The sequence below is a fragment of the Ascidiella aspersa genome, chromosome 5, assembly GCF_963924565.1.
Source record: "Ascidiella aspersa chromosome 5, kaAscAspe10.2, whole genome shotgun sequence".
Lineage (NCBI taxonomy): Eukaryota > Metazoa > Chordata > Ascidiacea > Phlebobranchia > Ascidiidae > Ascidiella > Ascidiella aspersa.
In genome coordinates this window covers 26,553,681-26,572,458 of record NC_139451.1, presented here as the reverse complement: position 1 = coordinate 26,572,458, position 18,778 = coordinate 26,553,681, and the positions used below count along the sequence as shown (strand labels likewise).

The window sequence follows — 18,778 nt, the reverse complement described above, 5'->3', positions numbered from 1 at the left end:
ATGAAAGGTCCTCATTAATTTCAAAACAAGCATAATAATTAAGATATCATGGTACTTTAATTACTTAAGAATGTGATGTCAAGCCATTGCTTTAATTCAAAATGCTTATTGTACAAAGCCAATAAAATCTACTTTGCTCGACCTCCATTAAACCTCCTTACAAACCCCTTCGAACTACCTCTCTAAACAGATGCACATGCAATTTTGGTGCAATTTGATCACGAATCGCATACTACATTTGAGATTTGAGATATTTTTTCGCATAAAGAAAACATTGTTAGTTTCAACGGATTTAACAAGAAATGAAACCCAGGAATTTATAAAAAATTACTAAGTTTGGCAAACTAAGGCCAGTGTTATTTGTCGCGGGTACCCGATCTCGAACCACATCCAGAAGAATTGCGAAACAAAATTTGCGGCATATTGGAAGGAGGTTCTCGTTAGGGTTACAATAAAGTGTAAAGCCCATTCATTGCTGTTGAAAATAATAAAGAGTTATTTGAAACGCCCACAAAGTGCTACTCATCTTTACATGGGCTTTGATATTCGTTCTACGCCCAAAAAATAAGGTTTTCCACCTTTGAACCCTACACATCACTTGATAGAAAACAAACATACTCATTGTGACATTTGGATCGAATTTGCCCCAAACCGCGCCTCGGTATATAGATACCACACACGTCACCACAGAGGGTCAATAAAAAGGCTCGTGACAAGAGTCGATCAGTCCTTTTTTGGTGGCGACCTATAACGATCGTTTCGGCCGCTTCAGCACGCGATCTTGCTATGAAGGTGATGGGTAAAAGTATACGGACATAACGGAACTTCCGCGATGGTTTTACGACGCAGAGTCCATCGAAAACCATAAAAGAGAAACCTTTCACTACATTGCGCCGTAGTTTTCCCGAAAAGACCTTTGTACTTAGATTGAACTCATAAAAGTTCAAACTAGAAGTTCGCGGTTTCCAAATAATAATTCGTTGTTCGTGTAAAGCCATAGCTTTGCTAAACGAAGCGAGTTTTATTGGACCGTCGTTCGGCTGTATATTATTTCACACCCAACATTCAATTGCGGTATATAACTGTCTAAATTTAAACAAAACAGAACTATGAACTAAGTTTTATGTCATCAAAAGAAATGCTTCCAAGTATTAACAAGAAAGTTTATGGTTGATTTTTGTAAGAGTTTTGCAAAAAAAATTAAACTAAAATGTTAGGTAAGTCCTGCGTCAATTCACGCGTGTTTTAAAATTCTTTTTTAAAAAATGCTTTAATATAGCTGGGGAAACACGAAACTGCGTCTATTTTAAACGCCAAGTTAGCAAACTCTGACCTTTGAATTTAATTAGGCGCATAAAATTTTATGACACCAAAATAAGTCATTGAGCATATTCTCAAGCCTTACTAGACGCACCACCAAAATTAAAAGGTACGGCCTATTTTAAAAAGCGCTCGGGCACGAGTTAAATTAAAGCCTGGACGACTTTCACAGCACGTATTACTTAAGTACGACCTATATATCCTAGATATAATTAGGGCCTAAATATCTCAGCCAATTTCGCTTATCGATCATGTTAATAAGGCGTTGGACAATCATATATATTCCGAGAATCCTACGTCTTGCAGAAAGCGCTCCTTGCAGAAAATAGTTTTTCAGATTTGACGAAGGCTATTTCGCTAAAATGCGGTTGAGTAAATGTTTATTTATGGTAAGCAATTTAAATCGTCTAATTTTATACAACAAACAGCACTTAGTACTTTCACGTGCGTTCAACGTTTGAAATTCTTTTTTTCCTACAGCGACACAGGTAACTGCGAACCACAAGACATAAATAAACTATTACAAAGGATTCATCTCTGCTACAAAAACACCTTTTCACGAAATAGTCTCACATCGCCCAATTCGCAAACTAAAAGCGAACTTAAAGCAATTGCAAACTAGCACACGTTTAAAACGCTGATTCCTCTGGTTCAAGTTAGCGATACGATACTTTATTCCTCAGCGATATGTTTTTGACAGTACTGCTTCAAAGTGACTGTGTTGTCATTGTTTTGTCGCATGCCGGCGTTTCTTTTTCCAGGCCCATTGCTTTGTGCCGCATTGAACTGTCAATCACGTCATTTTTATTGTCACCTTTCAGCCAACGTATGGAACGATATGGTGCCTGTGCAGTTGCACTGTCAAGCTTCTTATTGGCGGTTAACTACTAACAATGCGACCCGTCAGAAAACGCCTGGTTTTACCTTCACAGCTGTCTCCGCGTTTTATAAGTTCGAAAAAAAAAAACTTTTAGATAACTTTAAAGCAGATGTCACGACAAAGCACTTCAAAAAATTTCTATTTCTCAACGATCGTTCTATTTTAACTTAAATACTCTCGCGCAAAACTGTGCCATATTTTCTCATCCTGACATCTATGCGATTTGAACGGTTATCTTGCATTTCGGTAAACTTGCCATCGACATGTCTTATATAGTTTTTCATGTCCAATTTTGAAGGAGGAAGTGGTTAAAGGTTTTAATAAAATACGTTAAAATAACAGTTTAGAAAAGTATGTTCTAATCCTTGACTTCGTGGTATTAAACTTGAGTGCGTCCACATCTAATTTATTTCCTTCACAAATCGCCATAAAACGCTCTACATATTTATGCCAATCCTTTATTACAAAAGCGGCTCTTCCGGAGTACGAAATTGCCACAGGGCAGAGAAACAAGGCTATTTTAGTGTTTCGTCAAATGCGTGCCCGTTCCAGGCTTCATGAATAGTTTGTTTTTTTCCGAACTTTTCCGTCCCACCGCTGCGCTCTAGCTCTCGTCCAAGTACGGCATCCCTCGACTATTGCCGCATTTCTCACTGGTTGTGCCCGCGCGCTCGTTTCGGCGCTTATTTTTCGGTCTAACCGCCCAGGCTAGCAGGAAAATCACAGGAGTGTCGGGAAACGGCTGATTGGTGTGTCGCCGAACAATACCTTTTTGAAGCCGGGCAGTTTCCTCGCGCCCAATGCGTCCACAAGCTTCACAATCGAACGCGTTTTTTCGTCCTCCCTAATGCACAATGGCCTTATACTATCGGTCGTCTTTCCCGTCCCGTTTTACATTCCCATTTTACAGCAAATGTTTAGCTTTACCACATTATTTAGCTGACGACCAATAATTGATCCAACTGCTGACGAAGGATCAAGACTAATGGTCATTGGAGACATACACAAAGTCCTAATACATTAGGTAGTCTTTTCCGTCCCGTAGATTGCGTTTTACATTTACAATTTACAGCAGTCGTTCATCCTTTACAACACCATTGAACTGTGGGTCCCCCAAACCTTAAAGAACACGTTTTTGTTCTACCAATACACAATGGTTTACGGTCGATCGTCCTACATGTCCAAGGTTGTGGCAGTCAGCTTTATCTGACCTGTGGACTTCACGCTATACCTTCTAGGACAGGGATTCTTAGCCCGGGGATGTATACTAAAGGTATAGCAGTCAATGAACCTCAATGATTTGCGGTCTGTACTCGAACACAGTGTTTCTTAACCTTTTAGCGCTTGTACTCTTTTTTTTTGTGAAATTTTCTCGCACTCCCTGTCTACATTGGTCGACGGAGGTACATACAGTTGTAATAATAGAAATTAAATGTATTTATAACTTACGTGTTGAATGCATGCATTAAAACAGTCTTTGTAAGTTTAACAATATTTACAGCACACCAACAATCAGTCAATTTACTAATGGCTTTTTTGTTGTCGCTTCTCGTAAATTACGCATTCTTCACAAGTATGCCTAAATAGCGCATAGTTTCACACTGCATGTCATACCCCCTGGTTTGCTGCTTCGTACCACCAAGGGGTACACGCAGCCCTGGTTAAGAACCCCTGCTCTAACAGAAAGGAAAAGCAGTGTTTAACACAAAAGCTATTGACACTTTTCGTTATTTCGTATCAGAGCCAGTATTTAAACCAACATTGGTAGCCACCTAATGATTTTACCTTGCCTATCACTATTTGCAAATCAAACCTAAAAATTTAAAAACGCAGTCTGGGCTAAAACGAAAACAAAATCTAACATTAGTATTTCATTTAAAAAAAGTAGTATTTACAGGTTGTATGGAGGTCCCGAAGCCTGCCGAAGGTTTCACAATGATTGAAAAATCCAAATTTTAATGTAAATCTGCCCACCACAAATATCGGGTACGAGGCCCCTTTAAAAGTTGCTTGTGTCAAACGTACAATTCTCCCTTGTTAAACACGCACATCCTTTATGCTTGGGAGTGCGTCTTGTTGTAATTGGGCAACAGGAGATGTCGGAAATTGAATTTCCCGCTGCCCATCCTTAATCATTTTCGGAAGTGCTGAAAAAGTCAAACCAGCCGTACACCGTGCAATTAACTTTGCATTTAATCAAGTCAAAGTAAGACCTTTCCACCCGTTGGGTTCTAAATATTTGGTAATTATTTTTTGTTACAAGTTTTTTTAATTTAGATTGATAATGAATCTTGAAGGTAAAAATTCGAGTAAATTGACATATTCTTGATAAAGACGTTTCGATACGTACTTATCATTTAGTAGTTAATTTCATATGATACTAATTATGATACATAAATGTATATATATTATGTATTTGAGATGCTTTGTATACCCTCAAAGTTTAATTCACTGTATTGGGTTATTTTTAAATGTTTTTCGGATGTGAAGTAAAAAGCGTAAATAAAAAGCGTAATAAAATAATTGTTCATCCTTGGTACCCTTTGTTAAATTGTTGTGATTTGGTGCCTTGCAACCCACACATAACAGTTTACTAAAGGCTACTTTAAACCTTTCGACTTTGTATTGTACGATATGTGGGGTCCTAACGTCCCCAATACACAAACACGCATTTATTACGCCAATCTACACAACCCTTCGAATCGTGTATTTGCCATATTTCGTTGAAGTTGCTATCACAAAATTAACCCAAAGCCTTACCAAATGCAACCAAGCCCCCTGGTTTAGCGAAACTCTCTGACATACGTCAACTTTGATGATAAGTTCCACGCCAATGTCGCCTCGCGCGAGGTGCTAGTATAACTCAGCTTCCAGCTAAATTTCGTCAACGCACGCACCTTAGCCGACGACGTGTTATGCAACTGCAACAGTCACCGGGCTTTTGCGTGACTGTGATGCGACTTGCCGGTGATGTGATGCCACGTTGAACGGGCACCGCAGGCAATGAAACACACGCCCCAGTTGATAAACCAAAGCAGATTGTCTGCTCATTGAACGACTTTCTATGTTTGAATTTTGACCTTATCTTGCATGTGTGTTGTTGCCAGGGCTAATCAACTATATTTAGTAGGTCAATATACTATAGTACACAATTTGTTTCCAGGTTCGGTCAATTTGGTTAAATATTTTAAAATAGTGAGCACACCACATGGATCGGAACCACAAGGCGACTTATTCTGTTAGTCAGCTCCTGGGAGAATCTGTCGGTTTTTCAGTTTTTGGTATTTATTGGATTTATTTATTGGATTTTTTAACATTACAAAGGTCCGGGCCGTGTTCTACTAGGGAGGTACTTACCTGGGCCATTTGATCAATTTTGCCATTTAGCCCAAATTTACTGAAAAAAAACGAAATCGTGCTGCAGTGAAATATAGAAAGGCCCTTTACGAGTTTACGTGTAACTTTAAAACATTTTAATCTACAAGGTACAAAGTTCAGTTTGAAAAAGTTTAGGCCTTTTTTGGTTCACAGATAAGCGTACAGCCTAATTGCAGCCTGCGTAAAGCGGTTTTAAGGGAAAAAGCCATTACCGATTTGCCAAATCCCCTTTAATGACTCCAATTTCGGTTTACGTAATAGTGGCTGGTCTGACAGGAAGCTTGTGTCAAAACGCAAGGTGTGATTTATTGAGGGATTCGCGAAAACTTATGTACGCAGGCGCACGTCAAACATGCATCTACACATCCTGTGTTGTGTGGGGAATTTGGCGTGCACATTTGCCTTGGCACGAACTACCGTTAATGCTCATTGTCGTTTGAGATTCCCTCGTTTTCAGGGAAAGGCTGGAAGACAGGATTTGGAATGTTTGCTGTCGGCAAAAGGAATTAAACCGTGACCTTGCTGCACTAAAACTGACACCGCTTTCCAGGGAACTCAAGTGGCAAGTTTTTCGCATTTTTGTTTTCTTAGTAAAAGGGATTGCAACGCCACGCATTAAATATAGAGTTCGTTAAATGTCGCCCGTTTAAGGTGTTCTCTGCCGCTTGGAAAATACCACGAACCGAGAGATAAAATAAACGAGACTGGCATCCGGTCAAAATGGGCAACATGACTTTGCACAAACGAAAACAAATTGCTGGAGCCTGAACGCGGACGCTGGTAGTCAAGGGTGTTTCGATGCCGCGTTTTCCTGGAACTTCGAAGCGTCCTAAACTCTCGAGGTTGTGCCAGCAGCGTCAGGTCGAAACATGTCAAGGATATATTCGCGCTCTTTCGAAAGGGCGCCGATCTTCGTGAGTTCACTTGCATTATATGTCACTTAAAAGCTAGCGATTTAATTGCACCTCGGCCAGTTACCGTGCTGAGTCTTGCAAAGGTGAAATGTGCCACTTTCCGTGTGAAGAAGATTACCTTCTTGCATAATTTCGATTCGCCATTTACGAACAATGTCGCACTGCAATAAAGCAGAATAACCTATAGGGCAAACGCGGTTAATATGCAACATACAAACTGAAGAGGATACAAGTTCGTACCGAAACGTTAATCACAGATAATGTCGATCTACTTGACCTTTTTTGGGTTTACAATACATTATTATCTAGCTAAATTACATATCCGTGCCTAGTGTACCCAAAATATAAAAATATATTAAAGGCGGTCTGAAGGGCACTTCGCCTGTGAAAAGTCACGTAGGCAGTAAAATAAAAGTGAGCCGCTTGCACAATTGTAAAGAAAAAGGCGAAACACTTGCTCCAAAGCGCAGGAACCGAATTTCGATGAAACTTTCGGTTTGGCAAAAGGGCTCGGGCGGAAATGACGCGCGCTACCTTACGCATGAGGTGAGCAAAAGGTAGAAGGTTCGCGAAAGTGCGTAAACACAGCGCAAAATGCTGCCGGAAGGTGATGCCATATGTCACCCAACCCCAAAAGAAACGGATAGGACAAAACGGTGCGACCATAGCCGGGAGTGCACGGGATTTTGGGGAAACCTTGTTCTTTACTTTGATATTGCAGCTGCGTCTAAAACTTGAGGTGATGAAATATGAGAAATAAATTATAACTTTCTTACGTGCTTCGTTTGAACTTCAATGAAATCTTGAAACGTTTATATCTCTGAGGGTTTTTTTTTCTGCTTACATTTTAGGCCACCAAAAGGGTGGAAATATTGTTATTTCATCACTTCCTAAACCCTTGAATGATAGAATTGTACAATTTCGTCTAGGCGATTTACGGAAAACCTTTGCGCCTCACGAAAAGTGTTTACAAATGTCACTTTCCCATATTCAGCCCACCAAAATCCTTTCGGAAACGCACTTCCTACCGTAAGTGCAGTCTATGTTTCAAAAACCTTTCGGCCTCACCAAACGGTGATTGCAACTATCAGTACCCCTCACTTAACCTTAAATAAATATTTAAAATTGTGCAGGCGCGTTTCGGAAAATTGTTCGCCTTTACAAAGGTGTATTTAAATGCCAGATTATTTTTTGGGCGCCGTTTCTTGCGGATAATTTCTCCCTGCCATGACGCGTCCCGCCTTTTTTCTATCTTTTATTGATTTTTTTCTTATTTTCTTTTAATGACGCGTCCAGCCTGGCACCGTATACCTTTCACGATGAAGGCGCGCGCAGGAAAAAAACCCGGGCGTTATTAATAACCGCCAGGCGCCCCGTCACCCGGAAATATATGCAGCGCCATTAACACGAACACGCCCTCGCGCCGTATTACTAAGTTCACATAAGTAGCCGCCGGAACAGTGCGAGGCTGTGACTTGCAAAATCCAGCCTCGCAAAAGGACTGCGAATCACTGAGCTTTTGACAAATTTGGGCATGGCCATTCCCAGGCGGGCGCCGCGCGCTTAGGGAAGACCAAATCGGGCGTGGAAAGAAATACGTGGCATTAGTACTGGCGACAGGAGCTTATACAGAAACCGAACGACCGGGAGAGATAGCGTGCTAGTGCAACAAGGCACGCCCTATGACCGCTTGCACACTTTCTGGCGAACAAGTCCTAATTTCGTTTCCGATGATGACATTTTCGTAACAATAGAAGTCCCCGTGTGTAGTGTCTATGAATGTCCGTTTAGACGACACAATGCAAATTAGGCGAGCATTTCACGATGCAATAGAGATTGCAACGTATATGGCAACACTGTGTTTGATAACACGCAAGATAAAATTTACATACGCTTTACTATAACATTTCTGAGCTCTGATAATGGTCAGAACTATTTGAAGAAGAGCTAATTTTAAATTCTAAACAATTACAGCATGACAAGAAAAACGTATTTTGGGATTGGTTTAATTTTCATGTTTTCTACATGGAAAAATATTGTGTTTCAACAAATTGCCTCAAGAACTAAATTAGTAAGTGACAACATCTCTTAAGTGTTAAAGTATTTTTCGATCTTTTCCGTTTTGAGTTCATGATCAGCAGAAAAAGCAGCCTATAGACTCTGCTTTATGTTTACTATATCACGCTTCAAACGGTTTCTCTTTAACATGGACGAGTCATAAGCAACATGTGTTTTTGTGCATGTTCCACGCCGAAGGGCGAAGAGGCTCCTGAAACAGCTCGTCTCAATATTGTTACCTTCCGTTGCGAGTGCACAACATGTTGCGGTGCCTTACACTGGGCAAAGGGTATTAGATCACGCCTCAGCATATGGCCGCGCTTTAGTGCTATACTTGCCTGCGTTTTCGGGTGAGAAATTCGCACCGTGGACTTTTTACCCAAAACGCGCCCAATTCCAGCTCCCGATTCCCTGTTGCTTTAACCCAAGGCGAGGAAATTGTGTATTTATAGAACGCGTGGAGTGGAGTTATATTTAGACTCGCGCGTCTATTAGTGGCTCGTGAGCGCTTGACCCGGGATATGCATAGGCAATGTGGAAATAGAGCTATCCAGCTAACCTTTGCGCTTGCTTTGGTACAGATTGTGACTAAGGGTCACCGGATAATAGCCACCAGCTGTTTAAGTAGTGTACTGCATGCTTCACCACTATGTGTATAGGTTATCACATGGTTTCAATAATACCGTAGCAACCGACGCTAAGCGTAGGTTTTCTCTGCTGATTGCATCGGTCTCTTTCGTAAGGCTTTATAACCAAACGGTTTGGCTCAGCAGGGTTTGTTCTGTAGATTTCATAGACAGCCAAAAATATATTTTATTTTTAGCTTACTTTTTTCCCATAGTGTGTCTTGCCTTTGATATTATTTTTCCCTTAGTTCGGTACGGTACAGTTTACCCATGTATAGAAGTTCTGCTGTTCCCTTTGGAAATAGTAATATATCTTTATTGTAGAGAGATGCAACGGTGTGCGGCTACGCGATTTTTACTCAGCAGTTTCGCTTTAAAACGTTTTACTTCTTCATTATTGTAGTTTTTCCTCCATGGTTTGTTCAAGTTGACCAATGAATAGAGGTTCTACTTTTAAATACACTCTACGACGTGGTGCGCTGAAACGGTGCAAAACGCTTTACTTTTTCCTTATTGGAGTTTTCCCCATAGTTTGTTCAAGTTTACTTATACTCAGGTATAGAAGTTTTACTGTTTCCTTTTAAAATATACTCTGTTGTGTGAAGGGATACAACGGTGCGGCCACGCGAGTTTCACGCAGCAGTTTCGCTTTAAAACGCTACACTTCTTCGTCTTTTAGCCAGACACGTGCGGCGCTTTCCGGTTTGCCACTTATCTCCACGCTTCGCCCACCCGAGCCTCCAAGGTTCTGCGAAGACGCGATAGGGATAGACGTAGAGGCGGCGAAGGCGCGCGCGTTAATCTTTTCCTTGCAAAGGGGAACGCGCTTTCGAGGTAAACTGTCAGGCGAGTTTCCGATGCCAACAGCAGGTAATCCATCAACAGGGCGCACAAGCGCACGCGTCAACTCCCCAAAACAACAACACGACCAGTTAATTGCTGTCGAACATATGCTCTGCGCTGAAAAAGGCCTGCTTTTCGGGAGATTTGATGGAGCGCTGATGTGACTATTTACACAGCTTTGAATAAAAATCTGCGGCAACACCTCTACCGTATACTGCTTCAGGTATTCACGCACGCATCAGATACGCATCAGATTAACTGGTCAAGATGCTGAAAAGTGTTTAAAAACAGGACAAAAATGCGACTGTTTTCTGCATTCGAAAAGTGTAAACATCATCCACACATAAGTTATGAGCCTTATTTTAAACTTGCCTGTGTGACCAATATGCTAAACCCCAGACCCCGGATCTTGACGCTCATATATGGACTGACACTCACATATGGACCATTAAACGGTTTATTACTTTAAAAAACAGCCGCGTGTAATTTTACACGCTATATTTATAGCGCGAACAACTTTAGCGTAACAAAAAGTATCGAAGTTGACAGATTTTAATATGAGCATCGAATATTACTAGTACAATGGTAGCCTGTTAACCAATATGATAATATTGGTCAATCCTAGATCCTAATTTGGCTGCGCTCTGGAATGGAGTGATGGCTCTATGCGCGTTTTAACAACCTTCACCCCACTAGGTTGTTGTCTCGTCGATTCACACCATAGCCACAGTCTCTGATGAAAATTAAATTTGTTTCATGCGAATAAAAACCAACCAGTTTACTTACACTTCAGAATCCTGCGAGTCGGCTTTGCAATTTGGAGAGGTTTGCATAAACTTGCTTATGAATTCCCCGTTAAGCCGAGAAACCTGCGAAAAAACACCAAATATAGCTTGGACTTCAATAGATATTGCTGTTAAAGTATTTATCGAATCATGCTCTTTTGGAAAATCGAGGGTTCGTTAAACATTCCCTTTTAGCAAAGTCTTACGATAAAACACTGACGCATAACTCTTATATTTTTTGTGTAACTTGTTGTTGTCCAATTTTTTTAATATGCCGAAACCAAACATATGCAAAGATCGGCTTAAAACATACTGAAGTTGATATATCCTATATTTTTGTTACTGCGGTAGATGGCGAATTCTTAAATTTATTTGCAATGTAAAACAGCGTTATCGATTATTAGGTTTTTTTTTTAAACATAATAAATTGGAAACCGAAAGTAACAATCCTATACAGCGAAATTGACTATACAACTACGTTTAAAATTCTACCTTTGGTAAATGTTTGCTTTTATGGCCTTACTAATGTCGTAATTTAGTACAGTGTCAATGCCGATAATTTCCCAAAGATCATAATTTTTTCAAAAAAAAAAAAAGCCATACCCTGAACTAGATTTTGGAAAACAAACGAACTCCGATAACCGCCTAAATCTGGCGTTTGTTTCATTTGAACACAGTTTTGGGAACCGCGGGTCTCATTTAGTAAAATCCCAGCCATACAATGAAGTCACCTCTGCGAATCCGGTTGGGACTTTGGCTGCTGCGACGTGGTTGTTTGTTTCTCCGGAAGGTGAATAAGAAAAGCTCCCCCCTGTGTTTTTGTTGCCGTTCCCGATGCATTTCTTGCTGCTGATGTGAGAGCTGTGGTCAGACATAAGTTTTCAATTACCAATGTGCAAGTTGGTTTCACTATGCACGGATCTGTAATTGCTAATAAATTTCAAAACCAAAAAGGCCAAGTAGATCAAAAACATCTTGATTAAGACGTGCCATACGAACTTGTATCTTACAAGTTATCAATGTTCAAACTGTTGTGACGTTAGTTTGCTGTTGGTTTTTGATAACGTTACGACTTTAAAATTATTAACACAAATGGGATTTAAAAACTGAAAATGTAAAACAAAAATCAATCAACCGTCAATCCACCATTCATTTGTCACGGTTTGTTACTAGTGTATTAAAATTCATATCGTATTTTTAAAACCTTTTATTGAAAAAGTATTTGTATGTAAGAAAGTATTTGTATGTAAGACGTTGAAAAAATGGAGAGCCTTCGATCAGTTTGATCGTAATTTTACCCGATGAAAAAAAAGATTACGCCGGAGGTTTAAAGACGCCAGTTTTAGTGAAAATTCACTCATAATTTAAAGTAGTTATTCTAATGCTTTCACCAACCTTTTCATAGAAAGAAGCAACCCTGAGCGAAAATTTGACAATTTTTGGGCCACGCAGGATTGAAAGTATGACACTGTATGATGCGACCGAGCACAGTTCAAAAAAGACGAGCTTTTCTGCTCTTGGGTTATGCCACTGGTATTACGTATCGGGGAATCCCCGTCATCAAGACGCGTGGTCCAATTAGGGCTCACCTAAACATGCGGCCATAAGTCGTGAATACAACCTGCCGTGTAATTGGCCCTAGTCTAGACTACAGACGGCGTACTTTTCTGCCAACCAACCAACGTGACGCTACGAATGTTTGTGGCGCAGTATTTTTAGCAAACACAACAAATTACACCGTCTGGGAATGATTGATGTGGACGAACGTAATGTGGTTTGCGAACCAGACTTTTTTTCGCACAGGACCGCAATTTCATAGTGTCACGTTTTACACTTTAAGCCAAATGAGGAGGTATGGTTCGTGCTTGTGAATAATAACAAAACTTTGTTAATGAGAATAAAACGCCATCCCTCGTAACTGCAAAGTTACCAGTTAAAAAAAACAAAGTTACCAGTTAAAAAAAAAAAATATATATATGAAACCTAAAGGTTAGTCGTATTCCATTCCATGTCCCCACTTCTAAGCAACTTAATAAAATATACTGACATTGTGAAAGGATCATGACACATAAGCCTTTATCGTTGAGCACATATGTGTGCGTATCCTTCATGGTGAAAGGTCATCGGAAATAAATAAGTTGTTCACTACGAAATTAATAACGCAGATATCATCAACAGCGAACTCCACTGAAGTTAGCAATGTCAACTGTCAGTACTTCTCAATTTTATTTATCGCGCGGCCCAAAAAAAACTAAAAAATTGTACGTGGCACAGGTTTTAAAAACAATATTAGGGGACCTGAGAAAGGCTCTTACATGTCAAGGCATTAGGTAAATACAACAATATGATTAGCTTTCCAAAGCATATATTGTGCATTCAAGTCTCGTAAGCTTGCTTGCATGCCTATTGTCTATGAGGAATATGCCTAGATTTTTACAACATGGTTTGTAGTAGCACACAGTTTGAGAATTACTGCCAAATGTGTTGTAATTACTTTTGCGCTTAAGTAACAGTTTTAAAATGACTTGACTTGACTTAGTTCTTTTAGACAAATGACTTGACTTAGGATTAAGTCATTTAGTCAAATGACATTTAGTCAAATGACTTGGGTTGAAATGAAGTGTTTTTAATTAACATTTTGTTATAAATTTATTAATCTCAATTTGCTTAGTAGACTTATTGCTGAAAATGGGCGACGTTACCAATTTTATCGTTTGTCTCTAGCAATGACTTGACTCGAACTTGTCTTGGATTACAAGTTACTTGGACTTGTTATTTTTTCAACAAGGACTGGCTTGAACAGTCACGACACGCCTTAGATGGGCCTGCGTGTTTGGTGTCATTAACAAGCAAGCGAACCACACGCGGTAATTGACCCTGGGTGTCGGTTACAACATTACGTGCTTGTGCTTCGACAGGAAAACAAGCCATTGATAGGCTCGCCGAAAAACGTTGGCACTCGAGTCGGATGAATTCGCGAGTGACGTCTTTCCAGCAAACGACGCAATGGAAACGAAGAGTCGGAGGCATTCACTGGGATAGATCGGTGTTGTTTTGTGCCGCTGTTGGAAGCGATTTTACGCGAAATTGTTGAGGAAGGTGGACGATCGCTGCTGCACACATCAGCCACGGATGGAAAATGTGAATTTCGCTGTTCGACCTCCAAACTAGTTTCCCGTCGATATGTTTTTCGCAGTACGATCGAATTACAGAAAATGACATCGCCCGGTGCAGACACTGGGTGTCGCAGTTGGGGCTGGACAAAACAGTCTGCGGTCATACAAATGGAATTATGATATCAGTTTTTCGCATGACCGTAGTCCGTAACCTTCAACAATTCTTCTCAAATGGTGATTCTTCTGTGGTACACGTAGTCTAACCCTAGTGGTAAGGGTGCCTTCTAGGTGACGCGCTATTTTTTGGTCCCGTACAGAAAACTTAACGCAGGCATATTATTACTGCGGCTGAAGTTCATTTTCTCTTTTTGTTTAAAAATAAAATTAGGTCCAATGAAGATTTTGCGACAAGCGATGAAAGCAAGGTTTTTAGTTAATTTGTAAATATTTGTAAGGTAGAGTAAAAACTGTTTCGAGAAGAAACTTCTCGTATTCCAGAAAAAACACATTAAATATAAAATAACCGCTCTGCATTAAAAAAAGGCCACACTAAATCCTATTATATGTATTGTGTGATATGTCAATTTGGATTAAACCGCCAATATCGCTGTCACAAAGTTCGCCGATAACCTATATCGAGTAACTTAGTGCAGGTGCCATATTGCCGCAGCCGTATCCTGAAGTACAATATAGGTGCCGTGGCTAATTAGTCGGTACGCGTTTCGCTCACAATCCAATCCGGCCTGCAGAGGCTGTCAAACCTGTCTAGCTTTCCAGCAACGTGAAAATGGAATAACAGGTAATCGCTGTTCGAACAGGCGACAGAATGCAATTGGACTCTGGGCCCAATCGAGTTATAATAACGGGGTAGATTGACGGCGTGATTGGAAAAAAGTTCTGCTGGTTTTTGCTTTGAGAGCCTTGCAATGTTTTTAGAACCTCGAATTAAACTGTGCCCTTAAATGTATATAGGTGGCAGCTTGTCATGCAAGCTTTGCTGTCAAACTATTTTTTGATTTTCACGGATGAGAGCGTTTCAAATCTTAAACTGATAGTTCAGCAGTGAGTTCATCGTGCGTCAAAGTAAGGCAGAGATGACGCAGTTTATTGCGTTGTGACCGCGACGCCACGCAGTTTACCGACAGGTCAACCTTTTCCCAACTGGCCTATGTCATCTTTTTAAAGTCGAAGCACATTGCAATTACAGTTTTTATCTATTTTGCGTATTTGTTTTCCATACAAGGAGTACTTTAGAAAAGATTCAGAAGAGCATAGTCTACCGATATCATTATTTCAGTAAGTTACTGGAAAACGTTCATTCTCGTCATGATTTTGTCTCGATGCAGTTTAGAGTTTGTGATCGACAGAAACATATAACGCAAACATTTCAGGTTCGACCTAGCACACATTCCTTAGTTACAAAAAACATTTGTCCATCTTTTTTTCTGTTTTATAAATCGCCTAAATTCAGTTTTATACGGTAGCCGTTAAGGGGTCCGGTGCTTCTTTCATTTGAAAATAATCGAGATTAATTTAAACCTATCACTTAAATGTATAGATATCACTTAAATGCAGGGCTGCGGAGTCGGAGTCGGACTCGGGACTCGGGACTCGACGGAGTCGGTTTGTTTAGCCGGAGTCGGACTCGGGACTCGGGACTCGAGTAAGACCGCGTAAAACTACCTGAGTCCCGAATCCGACGTGGTCATGCGCAGTATCAATTTTTTTAACTGTTAAGGCGGAAAAATGTAAGTTGTAAAAGTGTAATAGCAAATGGTGAAATATGTTTAAACCATGTAATGCGGGTGGATCAATTATGACACCAATATGAGTGGATAGCAGAAAATCCACCTTAATTTAGTTGCGTAAATGGGTAAAAGACAAGCAGAGCTGGACTCGAGACTCGACAAAATCTTACATTTGGCTGCGCATGCGCACGTCGGACTCGGGACTCGGGTAGTTTTACGCGGTCTTACTCGAGTCCCGAGTCCGACTCCGGCAGAACAAACCGACTCCGTCGAGTCCCGACTCCGACTCCGCAGCCCTGCCTGGAAGTATCTAAACCAGTGGTAGTCAACCAGGGTGCAGTGGTGCCCTGGTGTGAAATTTCTAATGCTCAAGGGTGCCGTTGGGCATTTAAGAAGTTTTAAGAATCTGATTTTTGATTTTCCTAAATGTTTTAAGTTGATTGTGTTGTTCCAGTTCCATTTATAGTGACATTTTCAGTTTTATAGTGACATTTTTTTTTTCAAAAAAAAATAGGGGGACCGAAAAATCTATTTAACATCTTTGAGGTTTGCCGTAAGGCAATAAAAAGACGAGAATCACTGATTTATTGAATGGCCAACTGACCTGTAAGAGCCCGAATGTGAGAATCGCTTGTTGCAGTTCGGGTTGGGACACTCGTACGGTTTCTCGCCGCTGTGGATTCGTGCGTGCTCCTTAAGATGATGCTTGTACTTAAACGACTTGCTGCACACGTCGCAAGTGAATTTCCTGCTTCCTAAAACGTCGCAATGGTTAGTAGGAATGTCCCATAATTAATAGGAGAGCCGATACCCCATTCCAAGTGGTAGCATCTGTAAATGAAGCCGATACTTCTCTCCAAGTGGTAATATCGTTAGTCGTCCGATACTAGACTGGTATCGAATCGATGCCGATCCGACACCAAGCTAATTTTAACTTTTTTAGCCATGATTTGCGATCCTACTGAGCGTTTTGCTAATTCTAAATGTAATTTATTTTGTAAATAGCATGCGCTAAAGCAATATTATGGCTAAAAACCCGACAAACATCACGTTTGCGCGTTTTACTTTTATTTGACCTTTATAATGACGACATTTTGTATCAATATTACTTTTTGACTAAAATCAGGGTCAGAAAAAAACGTTAAAGTCGCAGCGGTTAGTAGAAAAGTCCAATGATATTTGACCGATTTCAAGTGATGTTATCGATACTAATCTTATGCGATACCCAATTAGTTTCAGCATTTTAGGTTTGCTATTAAATCGTTATTTCCGTTAAAAAGTAATTTCGTTTGAAAATATAATTATAATTATAGTAATGACGTCATTGGTACCGGATCGGATGGTGTTACATTGTTCCTCGTTGAAAAGTAGTTTCAATTAGAAAATACCCTATTAGCCATAAAGATTCCTAGGTCTCAGCGTTGCGCAACTTTATGATCAACGCGGGACACATTACGTTTGTACGTTTCAATTTGATCTGTTTTTAAATGTTGTATTGATGATTTTTGTTACTCCATAGGGAAGTAGTTTTCGACTTAAATAACGTGATGATTTTTGCTATCGCATCGCTAGTACATTTTGATTAAAATACTGGTTTTAAGAACAAAATACGAGGTATTGGATATTCTAAGCGGTAACTGATTTTTTTTTGCTTTAAAAGATGGTAAAAACAGAAGTCGCCCGCTTTTATAGCAAACATTTAGACAAAAATGATGTTAATTTGTTTCTAAACAGTATGTTAATGATAAATTTCCCCCAAAACGGTCTCCCAAACGATATTTTCTAAAACTCACCAAAAACGAATGTACGAAACACTTGTGTATTGGACTGTATAACTTTTGAAGTAAACATGACCAAAAACAGTACTTTTGTTTAATTTTCCTGTTTCATTTAAAACTTTTGTTTTTTAGGACTACTTAGCCTACATTTTGCCCTGTTCGCCTGACTTGGATTTGTCTCAGCAGCTCGACGATAATTGCAGATTGCTAAGCGGTAACCTTTTACGCCGGATATTGACATCGTTTCGAATGATTCTCCATTTAACAGACCGACCCAATTAGGTGGTAATAATCGGAATTTCCACCGATTTAGCAGGTCGTTAAGTAAGTAGCCTGAACATTGATCAAAGTGGGTGATTTCAAGATATTTTTATTCGGTTAAAAGTTTCGCTTCCGCTTTCAACACGAAATTGTACGTCTTGTGACGAATTGTTTTTTTTTACACTTTATATCCCGACACAATAATATTAATACCAAAAAAATGTTAATATTCGATGAACTAGTGCCTTAAAATTTTTTTCTCTTAAAATAATAAAAAGCTAATACCTAGTGGCCTAGCCCTAAATTATATGTTGGTTATTTGTAGTTTAGCAAACAGCTTCAAAACAAATTGTAACAGATGAGGAATAATCTAATTTGAAATATTTTGTGCTTGTTTAAATTTGACACGACTTTTATTTTTTGGACTCGAGCGCGTTCATCAAATTTATAAAAAAATTCCGTGTGAAGTTATCTGCAAACTCGTAAAATAATAATTTGAATAGCCAATGGTAGAAATCCGTTTTTTTCTGGGGCCGGGTACACTTTCGTGTACCATTTTAATGTCAAATAGGCGTGACAGTTAGCAGGATATTTGTCCTAGTACTTTAAACGACAATACATCCGCTAGATGTCACTAGAGAAACGCCCTCAACTCACCGGCGTTGTGTGTGAGCATGTGGCGCTGAAGCCTGTATATGTTGATGAACGCTTTGCCGCAGACCTTGCATACCTAAAAACAAGTTTTATAAGATGAGCGTCGTGCTTTCGACTGTTCTGCTTCAGTTCACGGAAGTGTGTATGGCTGGTTCGCGCCGTCCAAAATGTAAACACGAAAATTGATAATGACCTATTCAACGTTTTTCCTCTAATGTTACACTAACAACACATTGTTGTGCTCTGCGCTATCAGCAATTTGCCTGGCTAATGTTATTCATTAATTGCCAGCGTTGCAGAACATCAGCAACCCTTTGAATAAATGTATAGGAGACAAAACAATGAATGAGGCGGAAGAAAATAAGTTTCAAGAATACCTTACCTACTCGTTTAATCGGTCGTCAATCAAACCGAAAC

At 39.8% G+C, this 18,778-nt stretch overlaps 1 protein-coding gene across 1 annotated transcript in view; it reads right to left on the bottom strand.

Moving 5' to 3' along the window:
- LOC146145675 (uncharacterized) overlaps positions 1–18,778 on the bottom strand; it is a 60,905-nt gene that overhangs the window by 31,404 nt on the left and 10,723 nt on the right. The window contains exons 4-7 of the mRNA XM_083390648.1: positions 18,365–18,437; positions 16,273–16,423; positions 11,536–11,665; positions 10,806–10,888 (exon numbers count right to left, since the gene is read on the bottom strand). Coding sequence (XP_083246774.1) covers positions 10,806–10,888; positions 11,536–11,665; positions 16,273–16,423; positions 18,365–18,437 — 437 coding nt within the window. The remainder of the gene's footprint in view (positions 1–10,805; positions 10,889–11,535; positions 11,666–16,272; positions 16,424–18,364; positions 18,438–18,778) is intronic.